At 32.5% G+C, this 21,657-nt stretch overlaps 1 protein-coding gene across 1 annotated transcript; it reads left to right on the top strand.

The window, feature by feature from the left end:
- Nucleotides 1-13,513: 13,513 nt before the first annotated feature.
- On the top strand, nucleotides 13,514-20,072 carry LOC139488297 (nucleoredoxin-like). Its single transcript, XM_071273794.1, has 3 exons — nucleotides 13,514-13,668; nucleotides 18,613-18,812; nucleotides 19,788-20,072. The coding sequence occupies exons 1-3, from the start codon at nucleotides 13,566-13,568 to the stop codon at nucleotides 19,926-19,928; spliced, it is 444 nt and encodes a 147-aa protein (XP_071129895.1). The 5' UTR covers nucleotides 13,514-13,565; the 3' UTR covers nucleotides 19,929-20,072.
- The last annotated feature ends 1,585 nt before the right edge of the window (nucleotides 20,073-21,657 follow it).

Raw genomic sequence — 21,657 nt, 5'->3', positions numbered from 1 at the left:
GAAAATCATGATTGTTGTTTTTAATTGCTTTCATGTATTTATAGCTTGGTATGAGTAAAAGATTGAAGATTTTAAATGAAAAACACAAAAGATAATTGTTTTAACAGCTTGGTCCCTTTGATCTGAAATAATGAAACAATACACTATTATATATTACTATACATGATAAAATTTAATCAACACACAAAAAAAAAACAAGAAACGTAGTCAGAATCTCACTTCATTTTGAAACAAGTCAATGAAACAAAAGTTATAGCAATACACTAACCAAAACATGATAAACAGTTATTCAACACAAAATAAAACATTGACAGAATCCCACTTTATTTTGAAAGGAATATAAATTTTTTTAACAATACACTATCCAAAACATGATTAAGATTTATTCAACATAAAAAAAGAAGGCTGTCTCAATTTATTTTGAGACCATGAAAACAATTATACTTATAAGAATACTACTTGCCAAAACTTGATTACAAAGTTATTAAACACAAAACCAATTAAAATTGGGCGCGAACATGTAGGGTGCGAAAATGAAAGGGGGCGAACATGAGTGGGTGCGAACGTGAATGGGCGCGAACGGACCCTGATTCGCACGTTCGCACCCAAGGTCCTTTCGCACTCTACACATTCGCACCTCGCACGTTCGCACTCTACACGTTCGCGCCGAATTTTAATTCAAATTCCAGTTGAATAATTGGAAAATCATGATTGTTTTTATTCAATTGCTTTGTTGTAAATACTGAATGTATTTATAGCTTGGTATGAGTAAAAAACATTGAAGATTTTAAATGAAAACACAAAAGATAATTATTTTTATCAGCTTGGTCCCTTTGATCTGAAACAATAAAATATAGGAACCAAAATATAGCAATTCATTAATATAACCAAAACATGATAAAATTTATTCAACACACAAAAAAAAAAGTAGTCAGAATCTCACTTCATTTTGAAACAAGTCAATTAAACAAAGTTATAGCAATACACTAACCAAAACATGATTAAGAGTTATTCAACACAAAATAAAACGTTGACAGAATCCCACTTTATTTAGAAAGGATTATCATTTTTTTTTAACAAAACACTATCCAAAACATAATTAAGATTTATTCAACACAAAAAAAATTCTGTCTCACTTTATTTTGAGACAATGACAACAATTATATTTATAAAATACACTTGCTTACAAAGTTATTAAGCACAAAACCAATTAAGATTGGGCGCAAACATGTAGGGTGCGAAAGTGAAAGGGGGCAAACATGAGTGGGTGCGAACGTGAATGGGCGCGAACGGACCCGGATTCAGGTAGTTATATGTCCAAACCTGACCTGCCCTAAGTTGATCTTGCTTGAAGTATATTTGGTCAAAGTCACATAATTTCATAGACATCACTATTAACTAGTATGTATGTAAGTAATTAATCAGATTATAACACTGTTTTGTTCATTTGCAATAATAAGCCTTTTCATAGTAGAACTGATAGTTGACCAAATGGCCCTTTAAAGGGTGTATATTATTAGTTACATAGTGTGCTAGTGACCTAATACGGTATATATGGGGTCAGTAAATTCCATATGGGGTGAGAGCGAAGCTCGAATCCCCATATGGAATTTACTGACCCCATATATACCGTATTACGTCACTAGCACACTATGTAACGAATTTATCTTACCGACTATCTTAACGTGTGAAATTAAGACTAGTGATTCTCAAAACGAGCAAGTCTTCAATACTGTTAGCGCTAGGAAAATACTTCCATTAATCCTACAAAAACAGATGCCAACAATAACGACTTGTAAGGTTTAAATGTGTTTTATGAATTTGTTTCAATCTGGATCATCAATTTCTTCGTCTGTTGGAACTTTTAAGATTTTTTCTCAGTACCGTTTTGTTTTTTACAAAGGGACATAACACCATTACTAACCGTGTATTAAATAAGCCCCGCCCCCTTCTTACCTAATAAGGAATATAAAGGGACGTAACTCCACTACTAACCGTGTATGAGATAAACCCCGCCTCCCTACTAACCTAATATCAAATATACACGGTTTGCACGCGGACGCTTTTAACCAATCATATTCCTGGAAATGTATAGGAGGTAAGATAAATGTATTTACATGTAGTAGTATGATTATAAAGCAATTATACTTTTCCTATTCACTACCCTCATAGGCATTTTTAAAAATTTGTAATTGATTCAAACAAAAGGGAGAAATAATAAACAAGGTATAACAAAACTTGCAAAATATAAATGTACTTTGTCTATGTAGAATTATAACAGAAAAGAACATTTAATTTGTTTATCCTTTGAAAATGACGCTCAATATTAATGGTTATCTGTATGAAATAAATATATTTAGCAATATCACTAAGTATATAGTCTCCACTAAACTTTAAAATCTACAACCCTGAAGCTCAGTTTTGGAACATTTTAGATAGATTCTGTTGGCCTGTAGAGATGAATTTTATAATGACACGTACTCAATTTTACAAGCCTAAGTTGCTGGCTAAGCGTGAAAACTGACAGTACAGGTATTTTACTTTTCGGTGTAGAAACAAGCTTAACATTATAAAAAAAGAAGATGTGGCATGATTGCCAATGAGACAACTCTCCACAAGAGATCAAAATGACACTGAAATTAACAACTATATGTCACCGTACAGTCTTCAACAATGAGCAAAGCCCATACCGCATAGTCAGCTATAAAAGGCCCCAAAATGACAAGGTAAAACAATTCAAGCAGCTTAATTTAACCTGAACTTAGGTTTTCCTGTCTAGGTTCAGGTTTTCCCAGGATAGCCTGTGTAATACTTTGCCAACCCTTGATTTAAGAATTGTGGTTGAAGACCCTAACATCCATACGAGTCTATATTACTTAATACAAATGTATAAAAAAAATAAGGTTACATGCCAAGAAATGCTAGCTAAAAGTTCCAGTAGACCTCCTGCAATAAGATATCATTTTTTTAGCCATTAACAATATAAAATGGATTTGTGAGTGACCTTCATGTATATCTATAGATTTTGTTTAAAAGTAAGACTTTTTTAATGCAGAAAATCTACAGTAAGATGGAAGAGAAAAATATTTCTAAAATCTAGTAATATACGTTTCAATCCTAATCGAATTGAGTCTTTGTCCTAATTACCAGCCATGAGCAACACAGTGGGTTCAAAAAGATAAGCAGAAACTGTTTATCCTTCTGGAATACGTTATTTCCCTTTTTGTTTATTTTTTTAGTGCTCAAAACTGCTCATGCTGCTCAATTTATAATATTCTGTTTAGTGCCTCATAATTTCATACACTACATTGTATTACATAATTTTTGTGTTCTTTTTTTTCCACAAATGATTTTTGATTTCCTTTTGCTATTGTTTCTACTCTTCTTTAAAAGATATATACATGTATCATGTGTATTATTATTTTAAAAACTGCTTTATAATGCCTTAAGATTTGACAAAAATCTGTATTTGATATTGAGTTTTCAGTGCTCATTTGCAGTTATTTCGAATCAGTGCCACTTCTCTACATTAAAAATTGCATTGTACATTGGTATCTGTACTTGAATTAGATTATCGTCCTGAACATGCATGAAATATTTGCCACTGGAGGTTAAGCAACCAACAATCAATCAATTGAATTACATGTAGATAAATCATTTTTGGGTCATTTTCTAATGGTTATTTCGCTTTACAGATAACATTTTATTTTTATTTTTACAGTTGCAGGCCTTGGTGAGGGATGTATAGTTTTAGAAGATGTGCAACGACGAAAATCGATCAAATGTGCTTTGTGGCATTTGCATCATAATAATCTTATTAGGATTAGGTATAACCCTGATTATTCTTGGAGGGACATTAGATATCATCGATTTGATCATTTTGGGGGGTATTTTTCTTAGTTTTGGTGCAATTTTATCCTCTTGCATAATTGTTCTGATAGTTAGACCTCTTTACAACAATAGAAAAATTGGGTATTCAGCAACCGACCTAAAACAAAATGGCATAAATCGACAAGAAAGCGCTGCATTTAGTCAGCATGGAGGTAGTATTTTAATTCACGATGCGTACGCAGGCAGTGCTGATCGTCAGACTGTATCCAGTGTTATGCTTGTTATGAGACCAGGTACGACAGACTCGAGACGATCAGATATGTTTCAGGCTAGAACTAGACAACATAGTGGAGCAAGTAGTCAAGCATCTTTTGTAACAGCCCCTGATCGGAACAGAGATTCTCTGGTATCTGTTGATGTAGAAAAGGCAAAATCGTCTGACGATGATATTTCAACAGAAGCAGCATCTAAGACAATAAAACATAAGGTAGCTTTCGAAGAAGAAAATAGTTATGTGACCCAGTTTTAATTTATCAACATATGATATTATTTTGATTTAGCATGTTGACATATTTTTAATACTCTTATATATTTGTACATTGTTGTCTATTTTAAATTATTTTGTACTCATGTTTTTATTTAAAAAACAAAACAAATGACGGGTTTACTTAGGCTTTGTTTGTTGCATAGCAGAAATCCTAATTCTAGCTCATTTGTTTCTCTCGTCGAAATTAAGGGGGGGTGAACTTGCAGAAACCCACAACTTTTCTGGGAAACAATAGACAAGAAACCATATTATTTTCAAGCAGAAACTGGTCATATGCTATAAGATGGTCACATATCTCGTGGTTAAGATTTCAAGGGTCATTATTTTTGTACATGTTGGTGTTGCATCCTATATTCAGTATTAAGTGACATTTAAGCACACAACTTGGGTAGGTCGTGTTTTTTCTCCTATGACTTTGAAGTTTAATATAGCCTCGGGTTTTTGGACATTACAATTTGTAAAAGAATAAATAAGGGAGTGTATGAGACAAATATGTAAAATGCGGTTGCAGAAACAGTTGTGTATCCTCAGCCCCTTTTCAGTTAATACAACGATTATTTCAAGACAATCATATATAGGCTAGCAGACACAGATTTGTTTCTTACATTTGCTTGTTCGCTTTACAAGATATGCAAATGCCGATGCGTTTGCCACAAAATCATGATTATAAACAGATATCAGAGTTGATTAAAAAGCTAAGAATTTTACGATTCGTAAATGCGTGCATTTACCTGCCTTGTTATATAAAGTAACAACGATTATGATCATTGAATTACTTAACAGGTTAAACAGTACTAGTATTATAAAATTTTATATTGCAAATCAAGAGTAACAATGTCCGACCTCGTTTGCCAAATATTTGAAATGAGGCATTCTTTGTACTTTTGCATTTTTTTTTTTATCATATCTTGTATGCACTGATTTTGAAAACAATGTAATATGATTGTGTCATGTTAAGGGTATGAATATTTGGTTTGCAGTTGTAATCGCATTGGCATCCCTCATTTAGACGGAGATAAGTTGATCCGTAGCGTCAACTGCTCAAGCATAGGTCCATTGACTTTCAAATTTTAAATAGCATTTTAATTTTTATGGATACCGGTAATATTTTGCAATATTTCATTTTGTGTTTATGTCAAGTATATTGTATTTCCCGGTTAATGTTTTTGGAAAGTTAACATGTTAAAGTAAATACCATTTTAGTTTCAACATTTGCATTATACTATAACATAAAGGCGAGACATGTCAACAATGGAATACTTTTTAATACATGTCGCATAAGGAATATTGTATGAGTTTTTAGTACTGTACTAGTTGTGATATGATAAGTCCTTTATTATAAAAATTGTATATTCTGTCAGGTGAGGTATGTCTTTCATGGAAAACAATGACTGTGTATAGCAGGGTATTTATATAGTTGTGTGTATCAAATACTTTCTATATCAAACCTATATGATTATGATAAGGGATTTTTTTTTCTGGACAAAATTTTTTTTTTGCCTGCGGCGAAAAACAATTTTTTTGTTTCGTGACAAGTCGAAAACAATTTTTTTCTTTCAATTTTAGCATTACATATAGTGGCAGCTGAGGGTGAAACAAACAATTTTTTTTCTTCCCCCCCCCCAGAAAATCAAATGATTGCTGCCTAACTAATAGCTGTCTATTGAAATCATGGAAACCGGCTAAATAAAAGTGCTATATTAGATTTGGTTTCTTTGAATTAAAAAGTATATGATCGCCAATTTCTTAGCAGTCACACATAGTTAGTTATAAAACTTTTTAACTGTGCTTTAACAAGTAGATGAGTGTTCTATGTAATAGAACTTTATTAGGCAGAATTTCATGTTAGTGTAATTGTCGATTGTTCATTAAATTGATCTTTTAGTTTTCATTATTAAAACCATATTTATTGTGTGAAACTTTTATAAAAAAGAACAAAAAAGAGTAAAAGTTCAAATAGTACATTACAACGCGGAATTGTATGCATACAGTGAATTTGAACAGTTTTAAAGGTTGTTTAAAACATTCCATGACTTATACATGTATGTTGCATTTTTTTTTTTTATTAATTTTTAGATATTTATATGATTTTTTCGTTATGATTGTTTTTATTGATGATCTGATCTTTTATTTAAAATCTTTTCCAGATATATATTTTTAACAAATTCTTTTATGAAATAAATTTATATAAATCATCTTATTTTAATTGCCTATATAGCTAAATATAAAAATATGGTTAGATTGTAAATAAGACAACTATCCACTAAAGACTAAACGATAGAGATGTGAGCAACTGTAGGTCATAATACGACATTCAACAAAGAGCAAAACCAACACCGAACAACAAGCTAAAAAAACTGATTAAGCCGGAATTATGTACACCCTAAAAATATACTCAAACAAACTTGTGGAGATTTGCAATTGTCTCATTGGCAATTATACCAAGTTTTCTTTTTTATATTAAAACAAAATATGATAGACAGATACCAAAGCCAACTACGGAATGTTATTGAAATTCAGGAGTCGATTTCACACAAAAAACCTTAAGGTCTAAGATTGATCGTAAGTCATGAACAATTAATTGTACTTTTTCAAGATCAACTTAAAACATGGTCATAAATTAAAACAATGAAGACTATATTATCGAGCCTGCGATATTTATGTGACGAAAAAACTGCGAGACTGGTATCGTTCACATTAAGGTTTAGTCTTTTGTATAGATTTTTTTGAATATAATAACTTTTCCATACCCTAATGGAATTTTATGAAATTTGGACAGAAGCTTAATCATGACCAAAAGACTGTGTCAATTAAAAGAGCAACATTTTAAACGTATTTATTTCATTTTTGGGATATGATTGCTGCCAAGCAATCTGTAGACTTTCAGGTACCATTAACTCCCTTCGTAGGCTCTCGCGTCAACTGTTTTGTGCTTTACATTATAGGAACAACTCAGATTCTTAAGATTGTCTTGTTATAAAAAAAAGTAGTAAAAACAAACAAATAGATTGAATTTAGACAGCATTCTGTTAATTTTCTTTCCATAATCCTCATGTTTTAATTTCTCACTTTTCAATACGAATAAAAAAAAAACAGAGTGAAAATAAGGCGTCCACTGTAGATCCTTTAATTCAGTAACACACCCGCGTTTTCTCGGCTGCGTTTTAGTATTTTAGATAAGAGGGTTTGAATTTCCAAGAATCAAGCAAATGTAGAGCAAATTTAGATCTCAATATTACATTGTTCATGTATGAATATGCTCTTGTTTCAGAGATTGGCTATTCTTTTAAAGTTTAAAAACGACTCGTATATATGCAATTCAATTAAATATGGATACATGTGCAGTTGAATGTTTTTTGAAGATAATACTAAATATCAATGATAACAATGGCGATCGTATCCCTCTGAGCAATCATGCTCTTTGATTCCGTATTTTACTGATAAATGGACTATTTTTTATGGTTACATTAGGTAGCAGCAATCGTAAGCGAGATGTAGAGAGTACGGTGGAAATCTTACGAAAATTCGTTTTCAGTTATAAATAATTCACTTTCTCGCCTTTGCGAAGTCAAAAAGAGAGGCATATATATTTGCTGTTTGTGGTGTCCGCAGCAGCGTCAACAATGTATTAGATTGTGTGATTTGATAGGTCTACTTTATGATGAACAACTATAACTTTAGATAATTTAAATGATATTTGGTAAGCAGACTGCAGTCAGCATTGGCACATCGCAGTTACATGGAGATTATTCAGTTGAGATTCCATGGTATATAAACAAATGACACAAACTCATTTGACAATCGCACTTAAAAAAAAAACACCCAGTGCTTTCAATGCTTTTTTTTCATCTCGAAGAAACAGTTGGAAATCCTCAACTCGGAATCATTGCCAAAAACCATTCATATATATATGTATGTAAAATTGTTACAGAAAGTAGGATTGATATTATTGCAAAACTTCTTTCTATTATCATTCAAGAAATCGATGCGGGTCTAAGCGCATGTATTATAAGTAATTCCAATGATTATTGTTCAATAAGTATTTAGACGTTTTATATATATAAAGTACCGTCGGGTATATATATGTTATAGTTGTTTACAAGTAGAACTCATCACCCGTAACGTGTGTTTGGATTTAACTGTAAATATTATGTTGCTATGTAATCAACGGTTTCGCAATGTCTAACACGGATACAAAAATCAATGCAAAAGAATTTTTAATATACACATCCTGGTTCACTATATAAATATAAAATAAGACATTAATTTTTTTAAACGATAATAATTTAATAAAGAAAACATGAAATACGCTCTGCTCTCGATTATTATGTATTTAAATTTAAATGAAAAAAAGCATATCAAATTTTCGCACGGGATTTCGAAACCAGGTCTAGATCTTGAACCAAAATGGCTCTTGACAGAATTCAATAAGGTTCTCATTCAGCTGTTTATGCTGATCTAATCAAACAAAACACTGCCTTCTAATCAGAAAATATTTACCGAATTTTACGAATATGCGTGAAGTGTCGAGTAATTATGTTTTCGGATAGGAGCACAGTTACACCAGTCAGAAAATTTAAAGGATATAGCAAAAAATCTAATTCTCAAAAATACACGGTAATATGTCTTACAGTGATTGGCTTGTGTCTTGTTGGAACAGGGATAGCTCTTATTATTGTCGGAGACGTGTATGATGTCGAAGATTTGTTAATTCTTGGTCCAATCTTTTTGATAGCAGGTGTTGGATTTACTATAATGATGGTTGTAATTATTACAAAACCACTGTGCGAGAAGATAGCAAGGAAAAACAAAATTAGATGTGAAAAGCAAGAAAAACATAAAGGTAACAAGTCTAAGATAAAAATAGTAGTTGAAGATAACTATACTTTACCAGTAACAAAGACGGAATCAAAACCGTATTTCCAAGATTATCAGGAAAAACTAAAGGAAGCAGAGGAGGTAAACAGACGACAAAGCCCTTCAAAGGAAGAACTCTACGAAAAGTCTGCAGTTTCAGAAGAACATTTAATGTCGAAATTTCTTCCTCCAGGCGCAATTGAATTTGAAAACGAAAGAAATTTTTCAGACAGTGGTACCGACAACGATTCCAAAGAAATACTCAAATCAAAACATCAAACCTATGATATATATGGCAACGGAGGTGCAGATAGGTTGAGTTCGTCAAGGAATCATACGCCAATTCCAGAAACCGTCAAAGGAGATGTACACACAATGGATCAGTGCGTTATAAGTAGTCAAATAGCTTCTCTAGAAAATTTTAATCCCTCAGAACTACCCGTATATTCGGATGAAGCCAAGAATTCACCATTACCAAATGATATTGAAGAATTATCTAAGTTGTAACAGTAAATAAAATACACCATACTCAAAATATGATTTGATCAAAAACTGGTAAATTATTTCTAAAATATTTTTGTTAAATGATGCTGCTAAGATTGCAGTACATGTTCTGAAACGTTGGGTGACTTGCAATTTAATTAAGAGATCTATATTTTAGTTAGATTGGATGACTTGCGGTATTTCCATGCTGTCAAAATATACTTTATATCATATGTGCGTTTTATGCTACATATGTACATGATCATATAACTTTTACCGTCCAAGTGCCAAAATATATGTCACATCAGAGGCTTTATAAAAATGTATAAGTGTGTTATTTTTGTTTTTTAATGCCCCGTCGCAGTATAGGCGAAGGATGCATTAATTGTTACGTCCTGGAATTGGTGTTCGTTCTTTATCAACACATTTTAAACAGCTAATTTAGTCTTAGATGCATGATTTTTTTATTAGTTGCTAGTTGCTTTGAACTAGCTGTCAGTTAACTTGTATTTTTGTCCATCTGATGAGTTAAGCCTTTTTCATCTGATTTTATAGTTCGTTCTTATGCTGTACTGTTATACCACTGTCCCAGGTTAGGGGGAGGGTTGGAATCCCGCTAACACGTTTAACCCCACCCTATTATGTATGTATGTGCCTATCCCAAGTCAGCCCTGAGCTTGTAAATCAGTGGTTGTCAATTGTTTATGTGTTGCATATTTGTTTTTCGTTCATTTTTTGTACATAAATAAGGCCTTTAGTTTTCTCGTTTGAATTGTTTTACATTGTCATTTCGGGGCTTTTTATAGCTGACTATGCGGTATGGGCTTTGCTCATTGTTGAAGGCCGTACGGTGACCTATAGTTGTTAATTTCTGTGTCATTATGGTTTTTTGTGGAGAGTTGTGTCATTGGCAATCATACCACATCTTCTTTTTTATATACACAATGCTTATAAACACATACTTTTATCAAGCTCGAATTAAGGTGCACCTGAGATCACCCCCAGTTTTTGGTGGGGTTCGTGTTGCTTAGTTCTTATTTTCCTATGTTGTGCATTGTGGTCTACTATTTGTCTGTTTGTCTTTTTTCTTTTTTAGCCATTGCGTTGACAGTATATTTTCGATCTATAAATTTGACTGTCCCTCTGGGATCTTTCGACCCTCTTTTATATGGAAGATAGCATTATAAACGTTTACAATTCTTACATTTCTTTGATGGATTTGTCCATCAGTTTTAAAAAAAACATTGTAACTTTTTATCCCGATCATCAGAAGCAACGGAGACCAACATTGACCTACACTTGAGTCCGAAATTTATCTGTTTCCACCCCAATCCTTATTTACTTCTCGTACATAGATTCATGGAATACTTCTCGAGACTTGCTCACTTTCTGAGGTCGTCTATGACAAAACCAGTGGCGGATCCAGAACTTTTCCTAAGGGGGGGCCGCTCCAGTCATGCTTCAATGATTCCCTATATAATCCACCAAATTTTTCCCACGAAAGTGGGGCCCCCAGCCCCCCCCTGGATCCGCCTATGAAAAAACAATTTGCACGATACTGAACGAGTGTTGTGACTTAAGGGCCGAGCAAGGTAAAAAGGCAAAAAAGAATTGCTACTTTAACTTTGAATGTATGAGAGATATAATTGAAAAGAACTCAGTTTTTTTGAGAATCTAAAAAAGGTGAAATCAAATATAACTGAAAACAGAGTTTAAAATTGAGATAAAGATAAAAACAAAGTATAATATGTAATAAAAGGCTTAGATCATTAAAAACAAATACATCTCAAATATGTGTGTTGTCTACATGTAAATGGTTTAAGTGCCACGACAATAATGAGGTATCCGGCTAAAGGAAATTCATCACAATTTGATCTATTTTCCTGGTCTTCGTCCCGGCCTGTTTTGATAGTTATTATAATATATCACTTACTAGTTTACAACTTTAATGTACTTCATTTAACATAAATGATGCGTTCTCATCAGTAGAAAATATAAATATGAATTTATGACGATAAAGTGAAAATACCAAACTTTTGATGATTGGTTTATAAAATTGGCGTAGGTGGAGAATGATAATTGTATACACAACATGGATAAAAGCGCAGCAGGATTTAAATCCGCAACCTTTAGAATTTATTTTACAGTCACATTGACGTATATCCCACATCCCATTTTTCGCATAATAAAACGTTGAAGTTTAGTGGGTTTAGCGCTTATACATTTTAGACATATGAATTAAATGCAATCTTTAAGACTTATATGAATAATTTTCCTAGATATGCGGGAATCAAAGTGTTTCAGATTGTTTAAACATATTGAAGTTGGTTGAATTGGATTATCTACTTCCTGTCTTCGTTCTTGCTTTTAACAATCATGTTAAAAAGAACAAGAATGTGTTCATAGTGCACAGATGCCACATCTCCGGATTATCATTTTGTATGTTCAGTGGACCGTGGAATTAGAGTAAAAACTCTAATTTGGCATTAGAATTAAAAAGATCATATCATAGGGAAAACAAGTTTCAAGTTGATTCGGCTTCAACTTCATCACAAACTACCTCAACCAAAAAATTTAGCCAAAAACTTTAACCTGAAGTGGGACAGACAGACGGACAAACAAAAAAACGAACGAACGAACGAACGAACAAATGAACAAACGAACGAACGGACGGACGAACGAACGGACGCACAGACCAGAAAACATAAGGACAATAAATTGGGCATAAAAAATGACGAATAAAAAAGACTGGAATGTTCCAATTTCAACCGAGACATTAAATATTCCTGGATGCGTGCCTGTATGGGACAAACTTGCTTGTCGTATGACTTATAGATTATTTTTCACTTTTGTTTACTTTACAAAAGATTAAAAAAAAGTATTGAAGATGACCCTGTTTGAAAAATGAAGTCATCGCTATAGTTGTGCTTCCTTGACACGCTTCTATGTTTCTTATATTTCTTTATTTGTAAGAACTTTCCCAATGTGTACCTTTGAAGAATCAAGCAGACCATATGTATTCATCATAAGTCATACTGCATATTGATTCTGCTGCATTGAATGACATATTTCTATTTTACTCGGATGAGTAGTTGTCTCATTGGCACTCATACCACATCTTCCTATATCTGATTAATATATTTTTTTCAAATGATTTGTTAAACTAAATAGATATAGGAAGATGTGGTATGAATGCCAATGCAACAGATCTCCATCCAAGTAACAATTTATAAAAGTAACCCCTCATAGGTCAAGGTACGGCCTTCAGCACGGAGCCTTGGCTCACACCGAACAGCAAGCTATAAAGTGCCCCAAAAATACTAGTGGAAAACCATTCGAACGGGAAAACCAACGGTCTTATCTATATAAAAACGAGAAACACGTATGAACTACATAAACAGACGACAACTACTGTACATCAGATTCCCGACTTAGGACAGGTGCAAACATTTGCAGCGGGATTAAACGTTTTAATGGCACCAAACCTTCTCCCTTTTGTGAAACAATAGTATAACATCACAACATTGAAAAACACACTCAAAAATACCAATCGGAAGGCTTAACTCAATCAAAAAATGCTTTATGATTGTTTTTCGATTAATTTTGTGGGAAAGGCAAAGCACAAGTCGTTCAGAGCATAAGACAGTTAAAATGCCGAAATATATTGATCATTTATTGGCATTTTTTTCATTTAATACACTGGTAACAATACGAACACTCTCAGCAACTTACAACAACTCACAGTTTAATATTATATGTACATTTTATAACGCTGAGTATATTGATATTTTGCTTGTCATTCATCAAAAGTAAGCCACTTAAGTTATCACATCTTATTTCGTTAAAAATGTCTAACAAAATCGTTGAATATTTAGGAGGAACTGTAAAGGGCAATAATGGGTCCAACTTTGTCAGCACGGAATCATTTACTGGCAGTGGTAAAGTTGTTGGTGAGTAAATAAACTTAACTTAATTTACTCTCATCAGTTTATTTAAATGTGAAAGTTTCATTACATAGGTCTACATACATACGAAAGCTTATACAATTGATAATACTATAGTATGTTTTTAATACAGCAAGATTTGCTTGGTTAATATGCTTTCAAATGACAGTCGTGCTTTCAAACGGACGACAATTTAACTCGTCCATTGACTTTGTCACGTTAATCAAAAAAGAAGACAATTCAAAAATGCAGAAGGCTCAAGCTTTATAAAAAAGAATGGACTAACTTCGGCTAAGGTTTAACCTAAAATTTCACGTTCCTCTATTTTGGTCTATTGCGAGCGCTACTGTCGGTTTTACGAGAAAATGCCAATATACACGGCCGACACTCGGCTAACCGAGAGATTGGTCTGTTAATCTATATTGAGTATGCGGCTATATCGGCGGTTGGTCTGTTAATCGGGTTGTCTAAAGTCTGTTAATCAGGTGTTATCGAGAAAATCATTGAAAGTTCAGCATGTTTCATAGTATAACTTTCTAAATATATTTTCATCATAAAAAGTATTCATGTCTAACAAAACAATTCAATGTACTGAATTCAGTGGTGTAATTATTATTTTTCTAGCTTCGATGTACGATCTATAAAATGAAAAGGCGGGTTACTCATCAATAAATTTATACACATTTTACACACATAAAATGTACACAAAATGACACATTGGTTAAATTTACTTGCATTCAATATTTTGAACATCGAAAAAAAAGGCATTATGTTTGTTAACCTATTGATATCATTGTGTGAAAAATCTACACGAAAATCTGTATTTTGGTGACATAAATCAGTCTTTATTTAAAACCTGGTCTGTTAATGGGTCGGATGTATAAAACTCGGTCTGTTAATTGGTCTGTTAAGAGTTATGAATGGCAATAAAAGTATAATTTTATTGCTATCATGATGGGGTGTTATCGGATCAAATGAGTGGGCTCAAGACGAGCGGCTACAATATACGAAAACACCACATGAGCAATGAAACATAGCATATACGGAAACAACACATGAAATTGAAAATTGATAAAAATGGTTTCAAAAAGTGTAATATTAAAGTAATATTAATTTCATCCAAGAATGATCGCATATATCATGTTGATTCTGCTTAATTGTCATGCATGACACAAATTTGTCATCTACATTGGTTACCAATATATATAAATCAGAGATAAACGTCGTAATGTAACTAAACATCAGTAAGTAAAATATATTGGGATGACAAAATATGAAAAGAAAGAAAGAATAATGAGTAAGATAAACAAAATGTAGAAAAAAATGACATAACAATTTAAAGAGTACAGAAATCAACAAAAACCCCAATCCGGACCCTTATGGTATACACGAGACTTAGGATGGAAACGCAGAATATAGAATAATATATAAGGACAGTAGAGAGTGATACATTGCTAAAAACGAGAGAAAAATAATACTTGTTTAAGAATACACACATGAAACACCGATGGCTGTTGAAACAGTAACGGATTGCGATGTACTTATATTGGTGACAAATTCTAGAAGTTTACATGCGGACAACTATGGTGGCAGGTTAATGCCATTTTGCGTTTTAGCGCTTTAGAGTTTTCGCCTTACATATTCTATATGGCGGAAACGCGAAATTGCGAAGTCGAAAACGCGAAAATGCGAAACCGATTTCTCGCTTTCGACTTCGCGTTTTCGCGTTTTCGACTTTGCGATTTCGCCTTTTCGCTATTTCGCGTTTTCGACTTTGCGATTTCGCCTTTTCGCTATTTCGCGTTTTCGCCCTATAGAATATGAAAGGCGCAATCGCGAAAACGCGAAATGGACTTCACCGGCCACCATAGACAACTATAGTTCTCCTCTGCACTTATGTAGAAAGGAACTAAACGGAATAAAATTAATTGAAACTTAAAATAACCAAATGTAGCTGCATTCGCTCCTTTCCGTTTACTTCTTTAGAGTGATTTGTAAACAACATATGATTGAGTAATAGAAGAAAAGAACCAATTGGATGATGCTGACGAATTAGGGTTTAACGTCAAGTGACAAATATCATGTTCATATGTGAACGAAAACACGTTATATGTACCCTGTGTTGTATTAGAAAGACACTTTCAGTCGGAATTGAGAACGTGCTACTTCAAACAGACACAAAAATTAAGGCTGATTGAAAACGTCAATAAAAAATTCATGCATATTCCAGAGGCCAATACATATCACGCTATATTGAAGTGACACTCCCTTCAATAAAATGCAAAGAAAGTCAAAATAAAAATGCTCTTTCTAGGATACTGTGGCACCGTATTGTCATTTGTGTTTACTCAGGAAAATCTTATTCTTAAATTTGTCGTGGCTAAATAACTCCTTACTGACACAATTTCAATTGTCCAACCCATTAACAGACTTTATTCCCATAATTTTCACTAAAACGTGGTATTATTCACGTTATTTTACAATTATGAAATATTTACTAATGTCAATTTAGTTTTTAAAACCACAGTTCTATTTTTTGTCCTTTAAATGATATTTAAATTTGTTTGTTTCGCCTTTTATTAAAAAAATTGCTATGCGTATAAGCATAAATACTACATACTTGCGCGACGCCTTTTAGTTTTACTGAAAACTGCGCAGACTAAGAAATGTTTTTACAAACGCAAAATGTTCTATGATAGATATCATTTTGTCAGACACTTTTCTTTCTTTGATTTGGTTCTTATAACATGCCAAAAATCTGTATATTTAATAGAGTTTAACATTAAATTAAGCGTTCTACTCTTAACAGACGTATAACCAACCCGATTAACAGACCAATCGCCCATATAGCCGCATACTCAATATAGATTAACCGACCAATCTCTCGGTTAGCCGAGTGTCGGCCGTGATATAGGGAAAATATGAAAATGCATAAATCTACGGCACAATATTTATGAATATAGATTAGTGCTAACATTGAGACACAATTCAAGATTCTTGCTGAGATTTTACTGGAACTTATAGACATTACAATAATCTCAGCCAGAATTTATGGATGAAGAACAGCTATTTTCATTATCTTCACCGCTCCATTTGGGGCTATAATGCAAAATGAGTTACACAATAATAGTGAAGCATTTCCCTAAATTTAAAAAAAAACGAACAATCAGTATAGCAGGCTTTAGCTGTCTAGTGTGATATTTGTAAAAAGAATAATCAGAAAAACAACCAGGAACACATCAATTCTCTCTAAATGCAGGAATCTAAACCAGAGTATACGTTGAAAAATATTACAAAAACATGATGATAGATCGGTGTTGGATGGCTTAGAGTTAAGTCAACCTATGTTGAAAAGGCTTTAATATCAATTAAATTCCAATAGAACTATTTGAGAGTGTGTGTCTAGGATGCTATCATATTTTGTATACTAAAACTCTTCCAACTGGCAAATTGGATTATTAATCGAGTAACATATCTATCATTACAATATAAATATATTTTAACATCTTAAAAATTATTGTTAATATATAAATAAGGAAACTGACAAAAATTACCATTACCCAAAATCAGTATTTTGAGGATTAGCTAAGATTTTATCATTAAATCTTGGAAAATAGGAAACCGGAAATTTTTTGTCAAGTAATCTTATTTAAAACATAACAAACTTTGTTGTTTAAGGAAACTCACACGATTTCATTACCGAAATTCACTATTTTAGTCAAAATAATATTTCAATCATGAAATCTCCAAAAACTGGAAACCGGATGCAATGTAGGCAAAAATTAATATTTTTTTTACATAACCATTTACGGAGTCAGTTGATATAAAATCGTTCACGACAAATGATATATATGTAACTCAAGGTCAAAATTAATCCCAAACATGAAAATTGAATACAATTGTATATAATGATTATGTCGAAATCTTTGTGGCAAATACTTTGTAAGTCCAAGATTTACCACAAATAACTCCTCACCGCCAATTAAAAAAATCATAGATACATAGATTCGGTTTGGAATTTCGGCTGTTCCTGTAAGCATTGTATAAAGACCACGCTGTTTTAGACCGTCAATGCCGTCGTTACACCGAATCCGTTCGCGGGATGTGCACTTATTGAAAGATATGGAAGGGAGAACTTAATTTATTTATTAGTTGTTGTGTGCTTTGGACTAGCTTTCAATAACTGCGAGTACTTTTATATCGGAACTTTGTGATTTTGTATTTTTGATGTGATAATGTCACTAGTTATTTTTTTGCTTCGTGTCGATCTGATGTCAGAGTTAAGCTTGTTTTAACTGATTTTTACCGCTTGTTAGTTCATGCATGTTGTGCTGTTACACCACTGCCAATGTTTGGGGACTTCTAGCGCCCAAACAAAAAAGTTAAACCATCCACACTCTGTGTGTGCCTGTCTCAAGACAGCCGTTTGTAATTCAGATTGATTAATTGGTGTTTGCTTTACGCCGCATGAGCGCAAAAAGGCTATATCGCAGTGATAATTTGTAATTTAGTGGTTGTCGTTTGTTTAATCTGTTATATCTGTTTTCCCGTTTATTGTTTTGTTAAAAATAAGGCTATTTTTCGTGTCGTTATACTTGTTTCACATAGAATCGACAAGATTTGATAACTATTTAAAAACATAAAAAAAAAACCAAATTTTGATATCGACTTAAAACGATATTCAAAGACTATGTTTACAGAATATTTACTAAGAGTTCGGAAGAATATTCTTAAATTGGAAGATCGAATTAAAATTTCATGTTTTTTCTCTCCAAATTCCTTTTTTGATAATAAAATTCTACACAAAAGAAAGCCAGAGAATTCAGATTTGATACTATGTTTTTTTTGGTTTTCACTGTAACCTTTTACCTATATTAACTTATTTCAATAGCATATATATCGTGCATAAAGTGTTACTCATGGTAACGTGTAAATTTCATTTATTTTTAGGTTTATACTTCTCTGCTCATTGGTGTCCACCCTGCCGAAGCTTCACACCAGAATTAGCCAGAAAATATACAAAATATAAACAACAATACCCATCATTTGAGATTGTGTTTGTCAGTTCAGATAGAAGTGAGAACGATTTTGACTCCTACTTTAGTGAAATGCCATGGTTAGCGCTGCCATTTAACGAAGAAGGAAAGAAGGTAAATCTTACTCAGTAAGGGTATCGTTTAGCATATATGATATATATTATAGTTGTGAAAAGTCATTTGATTTGCAAACTAGCTTCTGCTTATAGTGTGCTTCTTTTTTTTTTACTGAAAAGGAAAACATATTTTGACAGTTGTGTCAACGTTGTAGTGTTTGCCAATCGGTTTATTTGATTTTCTTGCAGAATTTCTGTAATATATATCAATAAGTAGCTATGTATTAAGGAACAATCGTTAGGAAAGATTTCTATGCAAATTTGTCCTTTACATATTTTTTTTTTAAAACAAAGCACACGATTTTTGTGAGTTTATTGACCTCAATTAATTAAGTCGGTCCATTTGTGTAAAATTGTCCATATATATTGAAGGTCCATATTCGAGTGAGATAACGTTTATAATAAATGCATTTGAAAGGTTCTGCAAATTGACAAACTAGGTTAAGGGGTGGAACATTTGTATGTCTGTCCCCATTCAGAACAGACCTGACTGCGTCATTCTACTTCCCGTAAATATGTAAACTCGACACAAATGGAAATTACACTTTATAAATTTGGTGCGTCCGAAGCACTTTTCTGGAATTACTTGAAAAGGGAGCACTCTAGTCAAGTAAGCAAGTGAAGTGTGAACAAAACTTATCGTAGGGTAAATGTAAGTTTTTATAAAAAAAATATGGTTGGAGGTATTACAGATGTATTTAGGACAAAAGCCCATACCGCATAGTCAGCTATAAAAGGCCCCGAAATGACAAATGTAATACAACTCGAACTAGAAAACTAACTAACCGCCTAATTTATGTACAAAAAAATAATGAAAAACAAAATGATGTTACACATAAACAAACGACAACCACTGAATTACAGGCTCCTGACTTGGAACAAACTCATATACATACAGAATATGGTGGGGTTAAACATGCCAGCGTCCATAATGAACTATATAGTGTAATGATTTTGTATTGTTAATTTTCAGAATAAACTGATGGCACAATTTGGTGTAAGAGGTATTCCTGCATTGGTTATTTTAAATGGCGAAACGGGAAAAGTTATATCAAAAGATGGTCGTGCAGACACAGCGAGTGAGACTTATCCAACAAGATGGAAAATACAATGATGCCTTTAATAGTGTACTCGTGCTGACTATTTTCTATGTTAATTTCATTCAATCTAAATGTTGAATAATTAAAAATATATACTTATGATTTATACATATATATAAAGTATGACTTTGTTAAAGAATAAATTGTACTTGTAAACTACTTACCATTTTTATACATTTTTGGTTTTGGCGGCTTTATACAGTCAAGATGTTGAAAACTAAATCATCAATAAAACATTCTAAGTGAAATGGTGTGTTTGGAGTTGCCGCTGAAGTGGTATGATTGGTATTTTCACGCCCGTCTCTCGTGCTAATAATATGCGATTGGTATCGTCAACATGGTAAAGTAAGTGGTTTGCTTTGTCTCTTTTTTCATTTTAAGTAGTGGGTTTGTATTGTCATTCTATGGAATTGAAGTTGATTTTCTATTTACACCCGCCTAGTAAATTATCTCCTTTTATTTACGTTGATTTAGATTTTTCAATCTGTGTTCACTTTCTGTAAAATAGTTGAGGGGGGGCAAGGGGGGTCCCAATAACAGCAAAACAGCAAATTGATTTGGCTCATAACAGATAACAAGGAATTAAAATGGACAAAAACAGATAACAGTAAATGAAATATTAAAATAATTCGGTCTTAGACAAATCAGTATTTCTTATTACGGATATAATCCTTTGTAATGCATTCCATTTTCTATGACTTTGTTTTTAATATTAATTTATGTATCTAGAATGTGTTTGAATTACTACTCAATATATTATAATATTTTTTATACCGGCTCGTTTACGGAACGTATTATGGTATACTGTTGTCCGTCTGTTGTCAACATGTCGGACATTAACTCAAAAACTCTTTAACCAATTTGCATTAAACTTTGGAAAATTGTTTATATCTATTGACGTGAGCTCACTTTTTGTTTTTTATTAAATTTCAGATTTTAAGTTTCTGGGTAATGGCCTGGTTTTTATTCAATGAAATTGGTGGTTTTCTTTTCAGTTTTCTGATAATATCTCAAAAATGCTTTCACAAAGCAAGGAATTTTGGTGAATTGTTTATATCTATTAACATGAGGTCTCTTTTATAAATTTTAGATTTTACGTTTCCGAGTTAACGGGTTTTATTTATTAAAAAGGGGGGATTTCCAGTTTTCAGACATTAACACAAAAATGTTTTCAGCAGTTCTCATGAAACTTTGCTGAAATGTTTATATCTATTGTTGTAAACTCCCTTTCGATTTTTATTAATTTTAGATTTTATGTTATTGAGTTAAGGGCTTTTATTCATTAGAAAAAGGTGGTATTTTCTAGTTTTCAAAAATAACTAAAAAATGCTTTCAGCAGTTTTCATGAAACGTTGATGTATTGTTTATATATATTGACTGAAGCTCCCTTTGTTGCTAATAAAAAGAATGACCTAAAAGAGTTTGAATATTCTGACTTTTTCTAAATGACCTTTTAATGAGGTGTGTGAATTTTTCTTAATAAGACTATGAGGCAAAGTGGTATAAAGGGTAGAAAAATCAAAAGCACCAATTATAAGCATGCAATTTATCAAGTACTTCGAACGAATTTTGACAGGCCAAAATCAATTTATTCCACTATTTTCAAAGGCCTTATTTGAACAATTTTTTATCAGCTGAGGTTTTTGACTGTACCAAGTGTACTAGTAAGTAGAATACATAGTTTAGTAGGGAAACAATGGCTTGAAACGAAATAAATCTTTGTTTGTAATGAGTTATGTGCAG

The sequence above is a fragment of the Mytilus edulis genome, chromosome 9, assembly GCF_963676685.1.
Source record: "Mytilus edulis chromosome 9, xbMytEdul2.2, whole genome shotgun sequence".
NCBI classification, from domain to species: Eukaryota; Metazoa; Mollusca; class Bivalvia; order Mytilida; family Mytilidae; genus Mytilus; species Mytilus edulis.
The sequence above is the reverse complement of the archived record's forward strand: the minus strand, read 5'-3'. Positions and strand labels throughout refer to the sequence as shown.